At 38.4% G+C, this 22828-nt stretch overlaps 1 protein-coding gene across 1 annotated transcript in view; it reads left to right on the top strand.

Annotated features, from left to right (window-relative positions):
• EDNRA (endothelin receptor type A) overlaps positions 1-22828 on the top strand; it is a 59449-nt gene that overhangs the window by 34149 nt on the left and 2472 nt on the right. The window contains exons 3-6 of the mRNA XM_025921467.2: positions 9679-9877; positions 12975-13127; positions 19025-19158; positions 19585-19693. Of these exons, the coding sequence (XP_025777252.1) occupies positions 9679-9877; positions 12975-13127; positions 19025-19158; positions 19585-19693 (595 nt within the window). The remainder of the gene's footprint in view (positions 1-9678; positions 9878-12974; positions 13128-19024; positions 19159-19584; positions 19694-22828) is intronic.

Here is a 22828-nt window from a genome sequence, read left to right as displayed (position 1 = left end):
ATTGGTGATTGCCAATGGGCAGTAGGGGTGAGGGTGAAATGGGTGCAGAGGGTCCAAATTATTTCATAACTTCCAGTTATAAAAGAAATAAGTCATGGGGATGTGATGTACAGCATGATGACTGTAGTTAATACTGTGATGCATATTTGGACTTTGCTAAGGGAGAAAATCTCAAAAGTCCTCATCATACACACACACAATCCTATAACTGTGTGTGGTGATACATGTTAATTAGACTTATTGTGGTGATCATTTCACAATTTATACAAATATTGCATCATTATGTTGCATACCTGAAACTAATATAATGTTTTATGTCAATTATACCTCCATAGAAATAAATAAATGTTTCACTGTCATCCTTGTGATTTATTTCCTTGTTACAAAATTTAGAGTCTTTTTCTGAATAGTGTTATGTGGCATGGTTTAGTGGTCCCTTTTATATTTTATGTAAGTCTATGTCATCAGTTTTTTGTTGATGAAAATATTGTAAGGTACTTATCCCCTAGTGACATATTGTATAATAAATTATCCTAGATTGAGAAGCATAATTCATAATTTAGTTCAGCAGGGGCTCAGGCAGGAATGAGGTGATGGACAAACATGATGAATAAGGACTGGCTGCTGTCCCTTAGGAGTCTTCACGCTTGTGAAGATGGCAACCCGGAGACATGAGAGAATGAAATATTTGATGAAGGTATTTAGGCTATGGGATTCCTAAATCACCTAAATCTTCAAAACCCTGCCTTCCTTCCCAAGTTCACATTGTTCTGCCCTCTCTTTCTTCCTTGAGGGAATCTCAGGGAACCATTTTGCACAGCTTTGTTCTCCCCAATAGAAACTCTACCTCTGAAGGGGGTGGACGGGGGGGGGGGGGGGGGAGAAGGTGTGGGATCACCTCACCTTACCACTTCCTCCCCACTCCCATCTCAGGCATGGAGAAAAATGAAATAAATGTTCCATCACAAATGATCAGTTGTATATCAAATAAAATGTTCTTGGTTAAAAAAAGAAAAAAAAATGACATCAGGCATCTATTTCATTAAGACTTGGGCTCAGTTTCAAATCAAGATCATGAACCATTTAAAATTCCACTCCCACAAAAATCTGCCTTAACCTAGGAGATTTTCCTTGGTAATAAATGCTTTGTTCCCTGGGTCCTTTCTTTATTATTTTTACATTTCATTTGGTACTGACTCTAAGTTTTGGGATCTGAATATAGGGAATCTCTTTTGACATTTCTATTTCAAAAGCTTTCACACTAGAGAATGAATCATTCGCACTTAATTCCAGAAGATAAGATACTATTTGCTTTGAGTCTTGATTTGGTTGCATTATATTCTACTAAAAATAAAAAATAAAAAAATCCTTCTTTAAGAAAATAAAAATAAAACAAGAAGTAAAAAGAGGGAAATTGGAATCTATTACAAAACAATTTACAGTTTGGGAATCCCTGCTTTCCTCTTATGAACTGAATCAAATTTATGGCTCAGGAAGAGTTCCCATTCTTTTCTAAATATATTTTAAATAAAAAATGATGAGAAGAACAACATATTCAAGTTCTGTACAATTTCTTTTTTTTTCTTCTTTGGGAAGACAATATAATAAAGAACGTATTTCACAAGTTGATTTACAGATTTAATAATCTATAATTTACAGATACAGTAATAAAGGAAATGTTTTCCCACAACAATGAATAATAAAATGAAAACAACTGGATGAGAAAGATACTTGTAACTGATGTTTATGAACAGAAATTTTAGCCCAAAAATATGTACGCAAGAGAGATATTGGTTAATAAAGGCAACAGCTACTTTCTAGTGGAAGCATGGTTAAAGAATATGAATGTATGGTTATGTAAGAAGAACTATATCAAATGTTATTCAAAAGTTAAGCCTCCAGGAGAATTTCAAATTTTGTGAATTAGAGCAACAATGAGGTGTCATCTTAACTATAATTAGTAAAAATAAATCAATTTATTTATTTTATTTTATTATTATTTTTTTTTAATTTACATCCAAATTACTTAGCGTATGGTGAAACAATGATTTCAGGAGTAGATTCCTGAATGCCCCTTACCCATTTAGCCCATCCCCCATGCCCACAATGCCTCGAGCAACCCTCAGTTTGTTCTCCATATTTATGAGTCTCTTCTGTTTTGTCCCCATCCCTGTTTTTATATTATTTTTGTTTCCCTCTGTACAATTTCTTTTAAAAAAATGTTTATTTATTTTGAGAGAGACAGCAGGCGTGCGAGTAGGGGAGGGGAAGAGAGAGAGAGGGAGAGAGAGAATCCCAACTAGGCTCCACAGAGCCCAACACTGGGCTTTATCCCACAAACTAAGAGATCATGACCTGAGCCAAAAATCAAGAGTCAGATCCTTAACTGACTGAGGTTACCCAGCAGCCCCTGTACGATTTATTACTTTAATCGATTATTCAGTGAATACAGAAAACTGAAAGATGGAAAAAAAAAATCTACCTTTCTCACTATCAGCTTTCAATCTGCAGAGGATAAACAAGAGAGTGAGAAGAAGCCCATAACTTGCCCCAGAAAGGATGAGCCTTCATGGTTAATATCAACTATGGACCTGTCTCAGCTCTACCTGTTCACTAATTCCTCTTCAAATCTAGCTCTTATTGATTTTTACTTTGCATCCTTAGTCACTTAAGAAAAATAAAACCAGAATTTCAGAGAAAGACTGAGGAAATTTAGAAACAACTTTGACCCCTCTTCAGATTTATCAGTGAACATTTTTTTTAATGCTAAGGTAGTGTACTCATAACACGAGCCATTACCAACAATTAAAATAGGTGTTTTTGTATGCCATAAGTGACAAATTTCAGATGTTACTTTGAGTTTGTTTGAGGGGAAAAAAGAGGGGGCAGGGAAGGGAAGAGGGATTCAATGCTGTTCTTTGTAAAGTTAACTGTCTTGTTTAAAGTGGAAGATGACAGGGTCAGACCAGTAAAAGGGTCTGGGTACAGATCCAACTTGTAGTTAAAAATTGCCTGTGGAAGGAGATTGTAAAAAGATAAAACTCTTTTAACAACGGCTCCAGGAGTGATGTATAATTAGATACCTGGAAAAGTTGCAGAGACCTAGTGATAAGGCAGTTTTGTTTCATAAGCCTCAAACTCAAAAGCCAATGTCAGTTCTTCATCCCAGCATTTTACATAATTGCTCAGTGGTCTCTATGATGTTCCCAAAGGTTTGTCCTAAGTCAAAACATGAAAGTGGTTTTCTGGAAAACCGGTTTTATTTAGACCTTGGACTTGGTTTCTCCTTATTCTTCTGCTGTTCTGATTGTCCTTTGCTGCATGACAATAGGGAAGACATGTAAGAAGAGCCAGAAGAGGGAACCCAGGGACAAGACACAGACAAAGCCAAATGCTGACTATAGAGCATTTGGCTCTATATTTGGGGGTCTGTTCCCCATTGCACATAGTTATTTGTTCTTTTATCTTAATTCTATTGATAAGATCAAGTGACTGGATAATTTTGCTAGCTTATTTTTCTTTTTTTGTTTTGTTTTGTTTTTATTTTTGAGAGAGAGAGACAGAGCACCAACAGGGGAGGGGCAGAGAGAGAGAGGGAGACACAGAATCTGAAGCAGGCTCCAGGCTCTGAGCTGTTGGCACAGAGCTTGACACGCGGCTCGAACTCACAGACTGTGAGATCATGACCTGAGCTGAAGTCAGACGCTTAACCGACTGAGCCACCCAAGCAATCCAGATTATTTTTCTTTGATAACAACCTATCTAACAAAACCTAACTAACCTACCTAACAAAACTCACCATATGGTGGGGTAGGAATTTGGGCAATTCTTATGCAACTTGTCACTTTGACTGTGGTCTCCTGGTAGATTTCATCTCGTGGCTCAGCTTGTCTCTTGGGTCCAAGATACATGACTAGCCCTTTGGCAAGAACAAATGGAAGTCTGAGCCTAACTCCCTCTCATGTAGTCTAGCACCTCTTACATTCTCTGAGACAGGCCCAGGGCTTCAGGGTGGAGTCGCTGCTCTGCTCGGAAGCCAGGCCTGAAACCCACAAAGCATCCTTCCAGCTCTACTCAGTCAGTCCAAGCAGTCACAGGCCAGCCCAACTGAAAGACTCTGCTGAAGAAGTATGAAAGTACTCACTGCTATATTTTAATCTACCATGCCTGGTTTCTCTTTAGAATTCTTCCTGCTGAGGAGACTATAGATGCTGGAGAAGATGTGGAGAAACAGGAACCCTCTTGCACTGTTGGTGGGAATGCAAACTGGTGCAGCCACTCTGGAAAACAGTGTGGAGGTTCCTCAAAAAATTAAAAATAGACCTACCCTATGACCCAGCAGTAGCACTGCTAGGAATTTACCCAAGGGATACAGGAGTACTGATGCATAGGGGCACTTGTACTCCAATGTTTATAGCAGCACTCTCAACAATAGCCAAACTGTGGAAAAAGCTTAAATGTCCATCAACTGATGAATGGATAAAGAAATTGTGGTTTATATACACAATGAAGTACTACATGGCAATGAGAAAGAATGAAATATGGCCCTTTGTAGCAACGTGGATGGAGCTGGAGAGTGTGATGCTAAGTGAAATAAGCCATACAGAGAAAGACAGATACCATATGTTTTCACTCTTATGTGGATCCTGAGAAACTTAACAGAAACCCATGGGGGAGGGGAAGGGAAAAAAAAAAAAGAGGTTAGAGTGGGAGAGAACCAAAGCAAGAGAGACTCTTAAAAACTGAGAACAAACTGAGGGTTGATGGGGGGTGGGAGGGAGGAGAGGGTGGGTGATGGGTATTGAGGAGGGCACCTTTTGGGATGAGCACTGGGTGTTGTATGGAAACCAATTTGACAGTAAATTTCATATATTAAAAAAAACTAAAATTAAATTAAATAAATAAAATTAAAAAAAAATTCTTCCGGCTGAAATAAATAAATAAATAAAAATAAAATAAAATTCTTCCTGCTGGTATTTTGCCTCCAAACCTCTGCATGGAAGTTAGTTTGTCTATCATATAAGATACATAAATCATAAAGAAACATTACAAATGATTGCATTTGCTGTTAATTAACAATGTGCATAGGTAAGGGTAGAAGTGACACTTACTGGAAGTGGCAACATGGAAGGGAAAATAATAAATTCCAATGTAGACAAGTATCGATAGGCACTTGGTAGAAATTACTGAAGTACTGAAAGTACTTCAGTTACCTTTTCCTTCTTTTGATTCAATAATTCCCCTCAAGATAATTAATCCAGGAAAATCATTCAAAAAGAGAAAAAAAAAACTATATATACAAACATATTTATAAGTGTGTTATTCACAACCTTGAAACACTAGAATTGATGTGAACTTAGGAGAAATATTTAAGTCAACTGTATCAATATCCAGTTATACTGTGTAGCTATAAATTAATAAATGCCATGCTTCTGTAGAAGCATAAGGCCATTTTTTATCATGAAAAGTAGATAAAGCTAAAAATAAAATTGTAATTGATATGGTTATAATATATATTTAGATTATGCTTGTGAGAATAGAAATAGGCAAAGAATAAGAAGAAATAAAAATAGGTTTTGTTGAAGTGGTATTTTTTAATTTGTTTTATTTCATCCTGTTTTAAAGTACATTCAATAATAAATATATTAAAATTTACTTACCATCCCAGGCCATACCTCAAAAATTCAAAAACATGCATTAAATGCCTTTGGCCTTGGAAACATGTAGAAATCTATATATAGACATACACAGTAACAAACATCTTTACATAAATAAAATGCGTAATTTATACTTTTATTTTGGCATATCACATGACAGGGTACAAGGTGATGTCGTGGGAAAAGACTCCCCTGGGTGTTGGCAGACCAGAGCCCTAGTCCGGGCTCTCCACATTCACAGGAGATGAGGCAGACGATATAGTAACACTCCAGTCCTCAGGTTCCCAACTGGTAGAACATGAAGGGGAGAAAGATCACCCCAAGAGTCCCTCATGGTTTTTTAATTATTTGCTTCTAGGATTCTAAAAGTATTAGCTTTTTGTTTGTTGTCTGTCAAGGCTGCCTTAAAAAATAAGAAAATGCTCAGAATGTAGTGTGCTTTATTGGCTGATAAAGATAAATGCATGGCCAGGAAACAAAGACATTTACTTCGACAGATATTTATTTGGCACCTATTGTTCTAGGTATCGTGACCAACATATAAAATGCCTGCCCTCATGGCGCTTATATTCTAAAGACAAGGGTGAACAGAGACGATAAATAAAATATTTGATTGGTCACATCAATCAAATATTGATGGTGACCAATTGGTAAGCGCTATGGAGAAAAACCAATCAGCGTGAGCAGGTCAGCGTAAGTCTGTAGGGGATTCTGGCAATTTCAAACAGGATGTTCAGGGAAGGACCCTATGAAAAGCTACACCTGAGTAAAGTAAAGCAGATGAGGAAGCAGCTCTGAGAACACCAGTAGGCATTCCCACTGGGCTGGAAACTGCTGGGGGATTTGAACCGAGGGATGACGTGAGGGACTTACATGTTAACAGGCTCACTTTGGCTGTTATGTTTGGGATAGAATGAAGTAGGACAAAATGGATGAAGGGAGACTAGTTAGGAAGCTACTAAAATAATCCAGGTGGGATGGTAACAGGAGAGATGGTGAGATGTGGTTGCATTTAGGTGTATCGTGAAGGAAGAGGTCACAGGGTTTGCTAAAGAATTGGATGTGTGATAGCAAAGGGAAAAAGAGGAGTTAAGGCTAACTTCAAATTCTGGGCCTGAGATGGTAAGGACTGAAGAGAGGGCAGGGTGGAGGTCATGAAAGGGACCAGGAGTCTGGTTTGGGTAAGTTCGAGTGCCTATTAGATTTCAAGTGGCCATATCAGTTAACTAGTTGGAAAGACAAGTCAGGAGCTAGAGGCGGGGACCTCGGTTAAACTTATAAATTTGGGAATTAATTATCAGTATATAGAAATTTTAAATGATAGTAAAGCCATGAGACTGGATGGATCACTAAAAGAAAGTGTGTTGATAGAATAGAAAAGAGGACCAAGGACTAAGGAGGAATCCAATGCTAAGAGTTTGAGAAGTGAGCAGGTTCCAGCCAAGGAGATGAGAAGAAATAGCCAGCCTTATCAGCTGGAGAAAGACCAGGAGAAATGTAGTAGAAGGCGAGAGAAGAAACCATTGCAAAAAGTAGACATCATTTCTGGAATATCAGCTGTTAGTGGTTGAATCTACACTTGCAGATTTTCTATGGCAAGTGAAAATGTCATATGTGTCCACTAGCTCCATTGAAGGATGTTTATAATCACACCTAGTTAGGAGAATATATTTATGGATATGTGTGTTGTATCATTATATTCTAAATAGAAATTATGTTTGGAACATCCGGTATTTCTTATCTTTCACACCTTTCCCTACCCCCATCATCACAAATGATTATTTCTAATTAACTCTTACAATTGTTTTCTCATGTCATGTAAATGTCATCAAAATCAATGTGATTACAAATAAAAAATAGTCTAATTCTCAGTCATGTGGGTTTGCCACACTATACACTAAAAACTACTTCTATTTATTTTAAAATGTTGAATTTACATTAGATTATAGACATGTAATAATTTGAGGACTCATGGCATATTACAAAATGAAGCTGCTTTGTGAATATACTCATCATAAGAACATATTGACCACATTTTCCTTCTCAAACCACCTTCTATCTCCAATCCTGCCTAATAAATCTTGCTTCCTTACTCCCTTAGGAGATAAAGCACTTTATTTAAAGCACCTTTCCTGATAGTTGATCTAAGAGAAGGGGAAAAGAAATAGATATAACTCACTGACAGCCTCGGGATATAGACATCCTGTCTCCATTCCTTTTAGCTTTTACTGGACATCAGGCTGCCAGTCTAATAAGGCAACAAAGAAAAGTAAACAGAAATGAAAAGCAAAATAAATAGCAGTCTTTATCCCACTGGAAATAACCATAAATTTAAAAATGCAATCTTCGCTATATCGTAAAAGGATTTTCTTGGTTTGTTTGCATAGCTGTATTTTATTCAATTCTGAACTAATCTGGACTTTTTTTTTTAAGATTCTTATTGTACATCAATCTTATTTATCCTAAAAATCTTTTGCAAAAAATATTTCTTCAGCAAATTGTGCTATATGTGTGCCATATGGCATCGTCGTGCATACCCAAACTATAAGTTCTAATCTACAGTGGAGAACTAGGTAGCATAATTCCTAAGACCTGTGTTTTCACAGATGTACCTTGTAGATGCACTGAGACAGCACAGTAAATATAAGTGATAAGAGTGATTATGGGTAACGTGTAGTTTGCCTTGGCTTTACTGACAAATCTTTGACATTAAGTCATGTGCCCTACAAGCCCATGTGCACCTGTCCCCAATGCCTTGGTCTGTTTTACAGTCTTCTTCTGGCACTATCTAATGAAAGCTATAAAAAGAGAATGTTTACTTTCCATTACAACAGCAAAAAAAATTTCAAGAATGAAGCCACAAAAATACCATACCATGTCACAGGTCCCATCTTAATAGTAAGCCTAAAAGTAGTTAGCACCAGACCATCACCTCAGGTCAGAAACACAGACTTTCTGAAACCAAACTTTCTTTAGACTTAACATTGAAATGGGATTACTATCACAAAAAATATTAAAGTAGAAAATAAACAATTTCTTAATGCCAGTTTGTTTTTTGATTGACATGATTGTCCAGTAACATTTATGTTCTACATTTTTCTATGAACCTTTCTTTTCTATTAGATTGTAAACCCTAAAGATTAGGAACCAAGATATCTTTAACTCCACTTTATCTATTTTAGCTCAGGACCATAATGGGAGATAGTCATTCTTTGACTACCAGGTATACAGTGAGAGAAGAAAGGAGAAAATGATCAGCTATCTATGGTCATATTCATTTAAGGATATCTAGATCCACTTCATAATAATGTTTCAAGTTTCTTTTTTTAATATATAGAGAGGAGTAAGATGTTACCTTAACAAGTACCAGCAGCTTTCACTACACCTTCCATCATCCAGTTTTTTCCCCCAGCTTAAAAAACATAGGCACCGGGCGCCTGGGTGGCGCAGTCGGTTAAGCGTCCGACTTCAGCCAGGTCACAATCTCGCGGTCCGGTCCGCGTCGGGCTCTGGGCTGATGGCTCAGAGCCTGGAGCTTGTTTCCGATTCTGTGTCTCCCTCTCTCTCTGCCCCTCCCCCGTTCATGCTCTGTCTCTCTCTGTCCCAAAAATAAATAAACGTTGAAAAAAAAATCTTTAAAAAAAATAAAAATAAATAAAAATAAAAAACATAGGCACATTTATCTGATGCTGCCCCATTATAAGCCATCACAAGATTTTCCTGAATCCCAAATGAAGACCTCAGACTCAGGCCTGCCAGACACCTGATTCCCAAAGGGGTGGAACTCTTAATGGTTCCACTTACTTTTCAAATCAGGACTCACAGAAGGGTCCTTATTTTTCACATCAGGACTCACAGAAAGATCCAGGACTCATTGGAAAGTTCCAGTGATTGGTCACTGGCTAAGGGGAGGATCTTTCTAGCATTTATAATTATTTTTTAAATGAAATAAATTTTAAATTTCCTAACACCTAGGTTCTGCCTCCATTTCCCCCACCCCCACCCTGCTTTTGTTTTTCAGGTACAGAGCAGTTGCCTCCTGGAGTCGTGTCCAGGGAATTGGGATTCCCTTGATCACTGCCATTGAGATCGTCTCCATCTGGATCCTTTCTTTTATCCTGGCTATCCCTGAAGCTATCGGCTTCGTCATGGTGCCCTTTGAATACAGGGGTGAACAGCACAAAACCTGTATGCTCAATGCCACATCAAGATTCATGGAGGTATGGAGAGTTTAAAGGAAATTGGGGAGGAGAGGAGGTCTTCATATATACTTTACCATCGCCAAGACTTGTTGATATTTTTACAGTGCCCAGTGTGGCTTACTCTGTTAGTTCAGTCCCATAATTAGAGCAACTATTTTGTTTTCACTCTTATATTAGAGCACAATTGTAGACACAACTCTAGTTTTACCCCAAACAACTCAGCATCTGAAACAAACTTACTCAGAAAGATAGATGGGGGGGGGGGGGGGGAGTATATATATACACAGTGCTATTTGTTTTTATAATAAGTAATACAGCACAACAATTTCCATCTGATGGGCATGCTAATATGTATTTTATGTTATTTGGGGAAATGCACATTCCTCACACTTTTTTAAAGATAGATTTACTAACTTAAAGTAGGAAGTTATACTTCATGTACTTATATTAGTACAAATTCTATATGTAATATACAAATAACAAATTTGCAGAACTTTTTAAAAAGTGTTTTAGTTCTTTAACAAATTCAGTTATTGTTCGATATATCTGACCACATTAATGTTTTTTTGAAAAGTTTAATTACATAACTGAGTGTATTGGGAAACATGTTTAAAATGCATATTTCCTTTGCCAAACTAGTCAAATGTGGACTGGGGAGGAAAAGGAGAACCATTTCTCTTAAATCAGCATAATTTAGTGCTTTGATGTAGGTTTCATGCAGCTCAGATTCCACATTTAATCCTTCACAGACATCCCCAGGTATGTTTTCCTAACTTGAAAAATTCACAAAATTAGTGGTTTTACAGTTGACCAGTTTTCCTGCATTGGAAATTCTTCTTTTAAAATTAAAAGTACTCATGAAAACTGCCAAACTGGCGATGTTAAAATTAAGGTCTTCTGTTTATCTACTGACCTTTTTATTAAGTCGATGTCCATAGTGAAAAACAGAGTAGCAGCAGGAGGTTATCAGAATTTGGGCAGTGCGAATAAGCAATCTAGCTATTCCCGACAAAAGCGTTAAAGAGAAGAGGCTTAGTATAAGAATGAGCTCACTAATCAATTGAAACTAGACAAAATGAAATGGGCTACTTCACAACAACCGAGTCTCTCTTCTAGAGTGGGCAAGCAAAGACTAGCTAGCTACCTAAGGGGATTACAATGAAAAGTATGAGTTCACACTGATTGTTTTTTAGATTCCATCCAACTCTGAAGTTTTCAGACTCATTCTCCCCCAGCTTGTGTTCCATTCTTTCCTCCTCAACTCTGCCCTAACCTAGAATGGAGGGAGGTCCCTCCATACCCTGGCTGATGACATTAGTTCAAAAGAAACGTGTGACCCCTTTCTCTACAGGCCTCTGCCATGGAGGGGGCAGGGGACTCCACTGAGACCCCTCAGAGGTCAGCTTCCAGACCTTCTGCAGCTGCTTCTAGGGCATTCACACCCAGGCAGCAATGCATCTGGAAGAAGGAGGTACAAGTGAAGAGAGCGCTTAAAGGAGTGTTTGTGTGCACTTAAACAAAGAGTTCTGATTTTTTTGTTCTTGTGTTTTGTTTTGTTTCCTTCAGTACGCAAATCTTTCTACAGTGTGATGTGGAGAGGGAAATACTTGTATAAACAGATCTGAATAAACCAAGTCCCTTGGTGTAGTTTGCACTAACCTTAGGATAGAATTCAGGGGTCTGTGAACCTGAATGGAAAAGAAATTACATATTGATTTTCACTAACTTCTAACTGAAATTTATCATTTCCTTCTATTATGAATGTAGGCAACAAACCACAGTCATATTTAGCAGAACCATTTTATTTCCACTAATGGAAGTAATACACATTTTCATAACATAACAGTTGGATAATCTTGAAATATCATTTCTGCTCATCATTATTTCAACTTCTGATGGTTATTAGAGCCACCATTTGATTTTTCATTTAATTTGTTAATAAACACCTAGATCAGAATTTTAATATTTTGATAGCTGTGTTTCAACATAATTGGCTACCACTGTAATCTTATTTTATTTTATGCATATAAAAGTATTATTCTCAGAAAGGATTATAGTCTTCACCAGACTTCCAAAGCATAGAAACAGTTAAGAACCTCTGCCCAGAACTTTTTTTCCTCAGGAACCATTTATAGATTATTTTAATAGACATGTTATAAATGTAGCCTACTGGGCCTCTTTCTATATTCAGCAACTGTCCGGTTTTTCACAGAGCAGCATGATTATTTTTTACTGTGGGAACTGAGATAATACAGGAGGCTGCATTATCCTTCGTAAATAAACAATCTGGAGAAAGAGTATAAGGAAAAGCATTTCTTCCTAAGTCGGTGATAAATTTAGTGGGAGGAAGAACGCAGATATAATTTTCTAATTTCCATTTTGTAGAGTACTAAATTTTCTCCTTTAAAAAGACATAAAACTTAATAATACTAGTATTTACAAATCCTGCCCACAGAGAGATAATGCTAAATAGGCCTTCAGATAAGATACTCTGCCTCAATAGTTTCCAGGTGATAAGTATTAAGAGCTCGAGAAAGGGCATGGTTATTGATGGCTCTAACTGGCTGGCTGCAAGGTCACATAGCAAGCATACCAGGCAAAGGGTTAACTCCCAGTAACCAGAGCTACACAGATAAGCCATTCATAACCTTCGCTGTTACCACACAAGATATTCACATTAAGTACACTTTAACCACAAGAGTCAAAAGTAAACTTGGCACTAGCAAAGTTTTGAGGCTCATCAATAAGTAAAGATAAATACATATTCTATCTATCTCAAAATCATGCTTTATGAGCTTTGGGAGGGAACTCTTCTTCTCGAGTAGGGCTCTCCCACTGTGTTATTAAAACCAATTTCGGTTTATAAAAAGTATCTTTGTCAGGATTATTTTTAAGTGCAATTTCTTCATGTGCTACTAGAAAGCCAGGATCATTTTTGGATTTTCCATTGGATTTTGGATTTTCCATTGAGTTTTGAGCACCACCAAGCCCTTTACCACAAGTGTGAATGTAGAAACATATCTACAAGCACGAAGATTTTGAAGCTACCAGAGCACTGCCCAGTAAATTTCGATTACAATGCACCTCCTATTCTCTCCCTTTCTTCACCCTACAGTTTTACCAAGATGTGAAAGACTGGTGGCTCTTCGGGTTCTATTTCTGCATGCCCTTGGTGTGCACTGCAATTTTCTACACCCTCATGACCTGTGAGATGTTAAACAGAAGGAACGGAAGCTTGAGAATTGCCCTCAGTGAACACCTTAAACAGGTAAACCTAATAAGATCGTGAAAATTTGGCCAAGACTTATTTGTCCCAGACAACAGAAGGCCTATAAATAAGTGTATTTATTTAGCATATTTACCCTGGTTTGCTAAAAATAAAGTCTTATAACTGTTTTATTTATAGTTATAGTATTAGAAATTTCTTTTTTTTTAATTTTTTTAATGTTTTATTTTTATTTTTGAGAGAAAGAGACAGAGACAGAGCACAAGTGGGCAGAGAGCAAGGGAAATACAGAATCCCAAGCATGCTCCAGGCTCCAGGCTCCAGGCTCCAGGCTCCAGGCTCCAAGCCATCAACACAGAGTCCAGTGTGGGTCTCAAACTCACAAACCACGGGACCATGACCTGAGCAGAATGAAGTCAGATCCTTTAAAACTGAGCCACCCAGGCGCCCCAGTATTAGGAATTTCTTTGGTGAAATAGAGAGTCTGCCTGTAAAACAGGTGGCCTGGAGGCAGGGCCAAATAGAGAGGAACTATTCATTTAGTTTGCCAAGAGTATATTGAACATGTGTGTTTGTGTGTCTGTGAATTGAACTGGGCTTGGAACTGTGCCAGGACACAAAGAGGCATAGGACTTTCTCCCCTAGCAGGCTTTGCAGTCTTGGTGTAGAAATAAAATACAACATGAAAAAATTAGAAAATAGAATCACCAAATATGGTAAAAGTAGCCTATGCTGTAGAAAGCCAAGGATGATATAAAGACAAAGTCACAAAGACGCTTGTCATGGATGAGGGAGATCGAACTGTTCGTAAAGGATAAATGGGTTTGATGGGGAAGAAGAAGACAGAGGGCATTTCAAGTGGGAGGACAGGAGTCTAGTTAGAACATGGCACAGGCACCACGCATTTGGGGAGTGGAAAAAAGAGATGAACCTCACTAGAAAACCATCCAAGGTAAGACTCAGGATAGGAAATGGGACTGGGTACATAAAAAGAGGTCAGATTTTGGATAGCCCCAAAATTTGTACATGTCAATAGGAAGCTGCTGTTGGTTCCCTCCCTGCCCTCCCCTCCCCTCCCTCACTACCAGGAAGCAAACAGAACATGTACAGCCATGGACTTTAGAGGGCAAACCTTTACACTTATACTTGCTGGCTCTGTGTTGTTGGGCAAATTGCTTAATCTCTCTGAATCTCTGGGTCTTCATAAAATATATGCAATAATATCTGTACCTTTCTGTACAAATACTTATTCAGTTTTAAATTTTAAAAAATTAAATAGGGGTGCCTGGGTGTCTCAGTCAATTAAGCATCTGACTCTTGATCTCAGCTCAGGTCTTGATTTCAGGGTTGTGAGTTCAAGCCCCATGTTGGGCTCCACACTGGGCATAGAGACTACTTTTTTTTTTTTTTTTTTTTTAATTTTTTTTTCTTTTTTTTTCTTTTTTTTTTTTATTTATATATGAAATTTATTGTCAAATTGGTTTCCATACAACACCCAGTGCTCATCCCAAAAGGTGCCCTCCTCAATACCCATCACCCACCCTCTCCTCCCTCCCACCCCCCATCAACCCTCAGTTTGCTCTCAGTTCTCAACAGTCTCTTATGCTTTGGCTCTCTCCCACTCTAACCTCTTTTTTTTTTTTTTTTTTCCTTCCCCTCCCCCATGGGTTCCTGTTAAGTTTCTCAGGATCCACATAAGAGTGAAACCATATGGTATCTGTCTTTCTCTGTATGGCTTATTTCACTTAGCATCACACTCTCCAGTTCCATCCACGTTGCTACAAAAGGCCATATTTCATTTTTTCTCATTGCCACGTAGTACTCCATTGTGTATATAAACCACAATTTCTTTATCCATTCATCAGTTGATGGACATTTAGGCTCTTTCCATAATTTGGCTATTGTTGAGAGTGCTGCTATGAACATTGGGGTACAAGTGCCCCTATGCATCAGTACTCCTGTGTCCCTTGGATAAATTCCTAGCAGTGCTACTGCTGGGTCATAGGGTAGGTCTATTTTTAATTTTCTGAGGAACCTCCACACTGCTTTCCAGAGCGGCTGCACCAATTTGCATTCCCACCAACAGTGCAAGAGGGTTCCCGTTTCTCCACATCCTCTCCAGCATCTATAGTCTCCTGATTTGTTCATTTTGGCCACTCTGACTGGCGTGAGGTGATACCTGAGTGTGGTTTTGATTTGTATTTCCCTGATAAGGAGCGACGCTGAACATCTTTTCATGTGCCTGTTGGCCATCCGGATGTCTTCTTTAGAGAAGTGTCTATTCATGTTTTCTGCCCATTTCTTCACTGGGTTATTTGCTTTTCGGGTGTGGAGTTTGGTGAGCTCTTTATAGATTTTGGATACTAGCCCTTTGTCCGATATGTCATTGGCAAATATCTTTTCCCATTCCGTTGGTTGCCTTTTAGTTTTGTTGGTTGTTTCCTTTGCTGTGCAGAAGCTTTTTATCTTCATAAGGTCCCAGGAATTCACTTTTGCTTTTAATTCCCTTGCCTTTGGGGATGTGTCAAGTAAGAAATTGGTACGGCTGAGGTCAGAGAGGTCCTTTCCTGCTTTCTCCTCTAAGGTTTTGATGGTTTCCTGTCTCACATTCAGGTCCTTTATCCATTTTGAGTTTATTTTTGTGAATGGTGTGAGAAAGTGGTCTAGTTTCAACCTTCTGCATGTTGCTGTCCAGTTCTCCCAGCACCATTTGTTAAAGAGACTGTCTTTTTTCCATTGGATGTTCTTTCCTGCTTTGTCAAAGATGAGTTGGCCATACGTTTGTGGGTCTAGTTCTGGGGTTTCTATTCTATTCCATTGGTCTATGTGTCTGTTTTTGTGCCATAATTTTTTTTTTCAACGTTTATTTATTTTTTGGGACAGAGAGAGACAGAGCATGAATGGGGGAGGGGCAGAGAGAGAGGGAGACACAGAATCAGAAACAGGCTCCAGGCTCTGAGCCATCAGCCCAGAGCCTGACGCGGGGCTCGAACTCACAGACCGTGAGATCGTGACCTGGCTGAAGTCGGACGCTTAACCGACTGCGCCACCCAGGCGCCCCGAGACTACTTTTAAAAAATTAAACAAAATGTATATAATAATACATCAAGAGGATTACCTAATGCATGTACAGTGTCTAATAGAGCCCAACTCATAGTAAGTACCCAGAAAATGTTTGATATATATTAATTCAAAGAGTAAAACTAGGACTACAGGTAAATTCTCTGTCTCAGCAGAGAAGTGGATAAGAACACCCAACCGCACCAAAAGATAATGAATTGTTGATGAAGCCTGTAAATCTGCTCTCTACAATTACCATACAAAAGCAACATTCTTCATCAGCAACTCTTCTCAACTATTGTACTGATTTTTCTGAGTCTTCAGCTTCTTATCTATAAATTGGGCATAATTGTATATGAATCAATATTATTACAAAAATCAAAGGCATTAGGTGCATACATGTACTTTGTAAAATCCTTACATGCCATAAAAATGGTAGCTATATTTTTTATTAAAATGTAACGGAAAATTATATTGAGAAAATTTAGTATGACTTTGTTCAGGCATGAATGTTTCAAGTGCTCCAGATGTAAAATATATCAAGCAATTACTGTGTTTCACTCCTGCAGTGGAGGTAATTAATTAGAATAGATTTATAAAAAACAAAAACAAAAACAAAACCCCATAGTGTTTTTCAGTGTTGACTTTTTCATTAGCACCATGATTGAGTGTTTAAGCTGAATGGTACCTGCTCTGAAAATAACTGAATAGGGATTGGTCACAATAATAGGATGCTCCTTCACATTTACATAGCATTTTATAAGTTTCCAAAGAGCATGTCATTTGCTTATTTGATTTCTTCCAAGCACCCCGAGATATAAGCAGGGTAGATGTTCGCATAAGGGTGGTTAAGCGATTGGCTTATCCAAGTGGAAATTAAAAGCAAAGACTTGGTCCTCCTACAGTAGTCACTGCCTTTGTCACACCCAAAGCTGTAGCAGTTTCCAACAGCAGGAGAGCAAGCCTACTGGAAGGCTTTCCATGGGGGCTGTAGGGAGCTAGCTCTCAGTGAAAGACCATGCCACCCTTTAACTAGTATCCTATATAGCTCTGGTCTTGCTTTCTGCACGGTTTCCTCGAATTTCTCTGTATTATTCTTTCAACATCTTTTATCAGTTAGGGATTGTGTTTGGATGCCGGTAGCAGAAAACCCAAAATAACATTGAGCAAACCAAGTGGAGGTTTCTTCTTTCTCCCACAGGAAAAAAAAAAAGTCACTGGTTCAGTGTTCAAGGGACTCAGAAGCCAGGGGTCTGATGTTTTGCTGACTTTTCCTTTAGTATTGGAAGACAGTAGCTACAACTCTACCCCTATATCAGATTTCCAGGCAGCAAAAAGGGAAAGAATATAGATCATATTAGTGTGTGTGCATCAGAAGGAGTACCCTCCACTTTTAAGTAGCTTTTCCAGAAACCTCTTACAATGATTTCTACTTGATCTCAGTGGTCCGACTGTGTCAGGTGGCCATGCAGATGATTAGCCCAGGCTCACCTGCTGACATAATAAAATCACGGTTCTGACTGATAGTAAGGAAAACAGGAGAATAGATATTGGTTAAGCAAATATCAGACTACCATACAACATATTACCTTTCGAATGATCATCCTCTTTGAGGATGTGCTCAAGGGAGATAACCTTTCCCCCAGTACCCAGTACCCTCCTTTTCTCTTTTTCTGGTCACATTGTCTTCCTGTGTACACCAAAGGACCCTTTAAAATAATCCCCTATTCCTACAGATTGGAACTCTTTATTTTCTCAACCATCGCTTAGCTTATATGTTCTCTGAAGCCATATCCCAGCTATCCCACCCAATAACTCTGGAAGATTAAAGAACTCCAGTCCTTTGGTCTAGAGCAGCAGTTTGTGACAACTGCCTTGAAATCTTCTTAAATGGCTCTATTAATCATGTGCGTTTATTGTAGGCTTCCCATACTTAATGTTATATGCTTTGGGTTGAACCAGCGTTACCCTTCCAAATCCTGTTTTCAATCAATTTTATTTTGACGTTAACTGATCCCAGTTACAGACGAGTTGCATTTTATATTCCTAGTTAGGCTTTCAAATGCATGCGTTTTAATGCTGAAGCATAATGCACACAAATGACTGTTGCAGATAATTCCTAACCTATGATTTTTCTGGTCTACACAAACTCGAAAGTATGTAAACCTTCGAAGTGAAGTCAGTCCAGGGTCAACATGTCCCACTTGTTCTAATCATCATTGCTGATAATCCTTTACCCTCATCCCTCTGTTTGCAAACAAGATGTCGTTGGAAGCTATATGTCATTAATAAAAGAATTTTAGAAGCAAAACACTCCCAGTGCTAGCTTTCTTCAACAGCAAGAAATGGGGGAAACACATTGCTATTGACCTTTTCAATTTTTCCTACTTACGTTTTCCAAATATCTTCATAGATTTGTTCCTTCTTTATTATGCTAGGTTCAGTCACTTTGACTGCCATGCTGCCATTAATGCTAGCTACCCATTATGGAGGCTTTTAGCTAACCATCTCCCCCATATAGTCACACACACACACACACACACACACACACACACACACACATATACACACACAGCCACAGTGTTGGCTCGGCTCCAGCTAGTTCCCATTTCCCTGACATCTAATTTCTATCCTGACCCTAATAACCAGTTTCAGGCCACCATCCTTCCTGGCAGCCACCCAAAAGAATCATTAGCAACTCCTTGATTAGAAAGTTGGACTCTAAATATTGAAGAGATAGAGGCACTGTGAGGTATGCTGTTCTGGCTCTTTTTTAAGTAATTCTTTCTTTGCTATCTACAACTTCCTTTGTATAGTTCTTTCCTCTGGTAGAAAAACACTAAACTTATTGTACTTTTTTTCCCCTCACTTTCCTTTAGCGTCGAGAAGTGGCAAAAACAGTTTTCTGCTTGGTGGTAATTTTTGCTCTTTGCTGGTTCCCTCTTCACTTAAGCCGTATTTTGAAGAAAACCGTGTATGATGAGATGGACAAGAACCGATGTGAATTACTTAGGTATGATCCTGTGTACTCATTAGGAAATTGGAGTTTCCCTAATTTGCACACTTATAATACTTTTTACCAAACCACCTAGTCTATAGCCTCATTAGCCGTGAAAATTAAAACTGCCAAGTTGATTATTTTTCTTGAGCTGACATAGCCCATGACTGATCCCCAAATTTGTGCAAGCCATAGCTTGGCTTGTGGCTCCCCTCCTGAGGCTGTGCATAATGGTTTGAGCTAACCAAGTGGCAGGTATATCTGTAAATGTTCTGCAGAACTGAAACTGCCATTTAAACAAGCACTTTAAAAAAATTCTGACTGCCACCTATAAGAAATGGCTCCTGGGCAAGAAAAATGCTTATTCTAGGGATAAATGCTAGCTAGCAGATTTAAAAACATTGTCTTCTAATTATTCTACACTATTTTCTTTTGTTCTAGTTTCTTGCTGCTCATGGATTACATCGGTATTAACTTGGCAACCATGAATTCATGTATAAACCCAATAGCTCTATACTTTGTGAGCAAGAAATTTAAAAATTGTTTCCAGGTAAGAATGTTTTGCACGTATTTTTTAAGGACAACCAAATGGTTATATTAAGTAGCCAACAAGCATGGCTAATTCTAGTAGAGAAGTTAAAATCATATTCTGTTACCTAGAGAGTCAGATTGTTAGCATAAAGCAATATTGTCCAGATGTTAGCGAGGATGCGGAGAAAGAGAATCTCCTTTGCATTGTTGGTGGGAATGCAAACTGGTGCAGCCACTCTGGAAAACAGTATGGAGGTTCCTCAAAAAACTAAAAATAGAACTACCCTACGACCCAGCAATTGCACTACTAGGCATTTATCCAAGGGATACAGGTGTGCTGTTTTGTAGGGACACATGCACCCCCATGTTTATAGCAGCACTATCAACAATAGCCAAAGTATGGAAAGAGCCCAAATGTCCATCGATGGATGAATGGATAAAGAAAATGTGAGATATATATACATATATATATATATATACATACATATATATATATACACATACATATATATATGTAGATATATAATAGAGTATTACTCGGCAATCAAAAAGAATGAAATCTTGCCATTTGCAACTACGTGGATGGAACTGGAGGGTATTATGCTAAGTGAAATTAGTCAGTCAGAGAAAGACAAAAATCATGACTTCACTCATATGAGGACTTTAAGAGACAAAGCAGATGAACATAAGGGAAGGGAAAGAAAAATAATATAAAAACAAGGAGGGGGACAAAACAGAAGAGACTCATAAATATGAAGAACAAACTGAGGGTTGCTGGAGGGGTTGTGGGAGGGGGGATGGGAAGGAATCTACTCCTGAAATCATTGCTTCACTATATGCTGACTAATTTGGATGTAAATTTAAAAAAATAAAAAATAAAGTTAAAAAAATAAAGCAATATTGTCAGAAAAATTGTCAGAAAAGCAAGATCAGTTCAGACAACAAAATATTCAGAGGTATAAAAAAGACTAACTTAATAATATGCTAATTCAGTATGCTGCTTTAAAAAGAAATGCTCAAGGGGCGCCTGGGTGGCTCAGTCGGTTAAGTAGCTGACTTTAGCTCAAGTCATGATCTTGTGGTCTGTGAGTTCCAGCCCTGCATTGGGCTCTGTGCTGACAGCTCAGAGCCTGGAGCCTACTTCTGATTGTGTATCTCCCTCTTTGTCTGCCCCTCCCCTGCTTACTCTCTGTCTCTCTCTCTTTCAAAAATAATAAACATTAAAAAAAAAATTTTTTTAAATACACTGTTTTAAAAAGAAATGCTCAAGGGGCCTTTGGGTGGCTCAGTCGGTTAAACATCTCGTTCCTAATTTCAGCTCAGGTCATGATCTCATAGTTCATGGGATCTAGCTCTGAGTCAGAGAGATCCCTGCTTAGGATTCTCTCTCTCCCCCTCTCTCTGCCCCTCCCCTGATCTTTCTCAGGTTTGCTCGCTCTCGCTCTCTCTCTCAAATAAGTAAACTTTAAAAAAAAAAATTTTTTAAAGGAATGCTCAAGGGGTGCTTGGATGGCTCAGTTGGTTGGGCATCCAACTTTGACTCAGGTCATGATCTCACAGTTTGTGGGTTCAAGCCCCGCATCGGGCTCTGTGCTGACAGCCTACTTCAGATTCTGTGTCTCCCTCTCTCTCTGGCCCTCCCTCACTCATGCTCTGTCTCTGTCTCTATCTCAAAAATAAATAAAACATTAAAAAAAAATTTTTTTAAAGGAATGCTCAAATGTGAGCTCCAGGCTGCATAGAATACATAAAACCTATTCATGCTTTTCATTATCTTAGACTTTAACCACAGTCTCCAACAAAATATAAATTCTGTTGTTAAAAACAATCTTGCTAAATGCTGCTTAATACTATATTTAATAATAGCCTCTTCAAGGAGAGTAAATGCTTATTGCCCTGGAAATCTGAACTAATGTAATTTCATTCAAAATCAGTTTCCTTATGTTCTTCAAACTTCCTTGCAGCTAAGCTAACCCACGTCCTCCAGAAGCTCCATGCACTTCTTACCAAGGTGTCATTTCTGCAGTTCCTGGGATGATTTAGCATACAGTTAATTCTAACTGGATTTTGTTCTCTTTGGCCAGGATGTTTAACTTCAGTTTATGGCACATATTAGGAAGAGTAGGGTAGAGGTCAAGGCTGCAGGATCTGGAAGCAAACAATCTTGATTTACACCACAGCTTTGTACTTGCTAACTGTCTAACTCAGGTCCAGGTGGTACCCCTCCTGCCTCCTCAGTTTGATCATCTGATTTTATAGATTATCTATCTCATGGGTAGGATTCAGTGGGCTAATATATGTTAAGCACTTAAGACAATAATAAGCTCTCAGTATGAGTTTATTATTATTAGGGGTAGAGAAGAGAGGAAAACCACAATGACTGCCCTCATGTAATTTGCCATCTAGAAGGAGACAAACATATATTTACCAAAGAATCATACAAATAAATGAATCTTGGCATGGAAGTTCTAACCAACACCTTTTTGAAGTCTACTTGATAATGTTTACAAGTCATGAAATGCTATAAGAAAGATTCTGCCCAAAGAAGGATTGACTAAAATGCTGGTCATGATAATATATAATCTGGAGTTAACATCATTTTGATTAATTTACATACTAATTAGAGGGAAAGGAAAAATCAATGTACAAACTCTCAGAAATTAAACATGTCTTTTGACTGATCTGCAGAAAAAGGTAGCATATGCTGGAGAAATCTAGAGTCCTGGGTTCTAATTCCAGTTCTGCCTATTTCTCCCCTAAACCTCCCTGTCCTCATTAATAAAATGAGGAAAACAGCACCTACCACCTAAGGTCATTATGAACATCAGATGAGGTGCCCCATGCAGATGGTGCACACTGTGGAAATGCCAGGCCCCTCTGGACTCTTCTCCATCCATGCCTACCCCAAGTCATGGAACATCTCCCTCAGGCCAACACTGCCTTCTCTTCCTCTTTGACTTGGTGAATAAATTAAAACAAGAAACAAGGGATCTATTTTTCCAGCACTAGAATGGACAGTTTAACTTCTACCTAGAAATTATAGGCTCCATACTCTAGATTACTGTTCAGGCTCACATTCTGTCCTCAAATTTGTATGGACATTTCCCCCTTGTTGGTAGGAAGCCAAGGCCTCTGTGTTCTGCTGGGAATGGGT

This window comes from Puma concolor, chromosome B1 (assembly GCF_028749965.1).
Source record: "Puma concolor isolate L17-30 chromosome B1, mPumCon1.1.hap2, whole genome shotgun sequence".
In the NCBI taxonomy this organism is placed as follows: Eukaryota; Metazoa; Chordata; class Mammalia; order Carnivora; family Felidae; genus Puma; species Puma concolor.
Note: the sequence above shows the minus strand (reverse complement) of the source record. Positions and strands in the feature narration are given on the sequence as shown.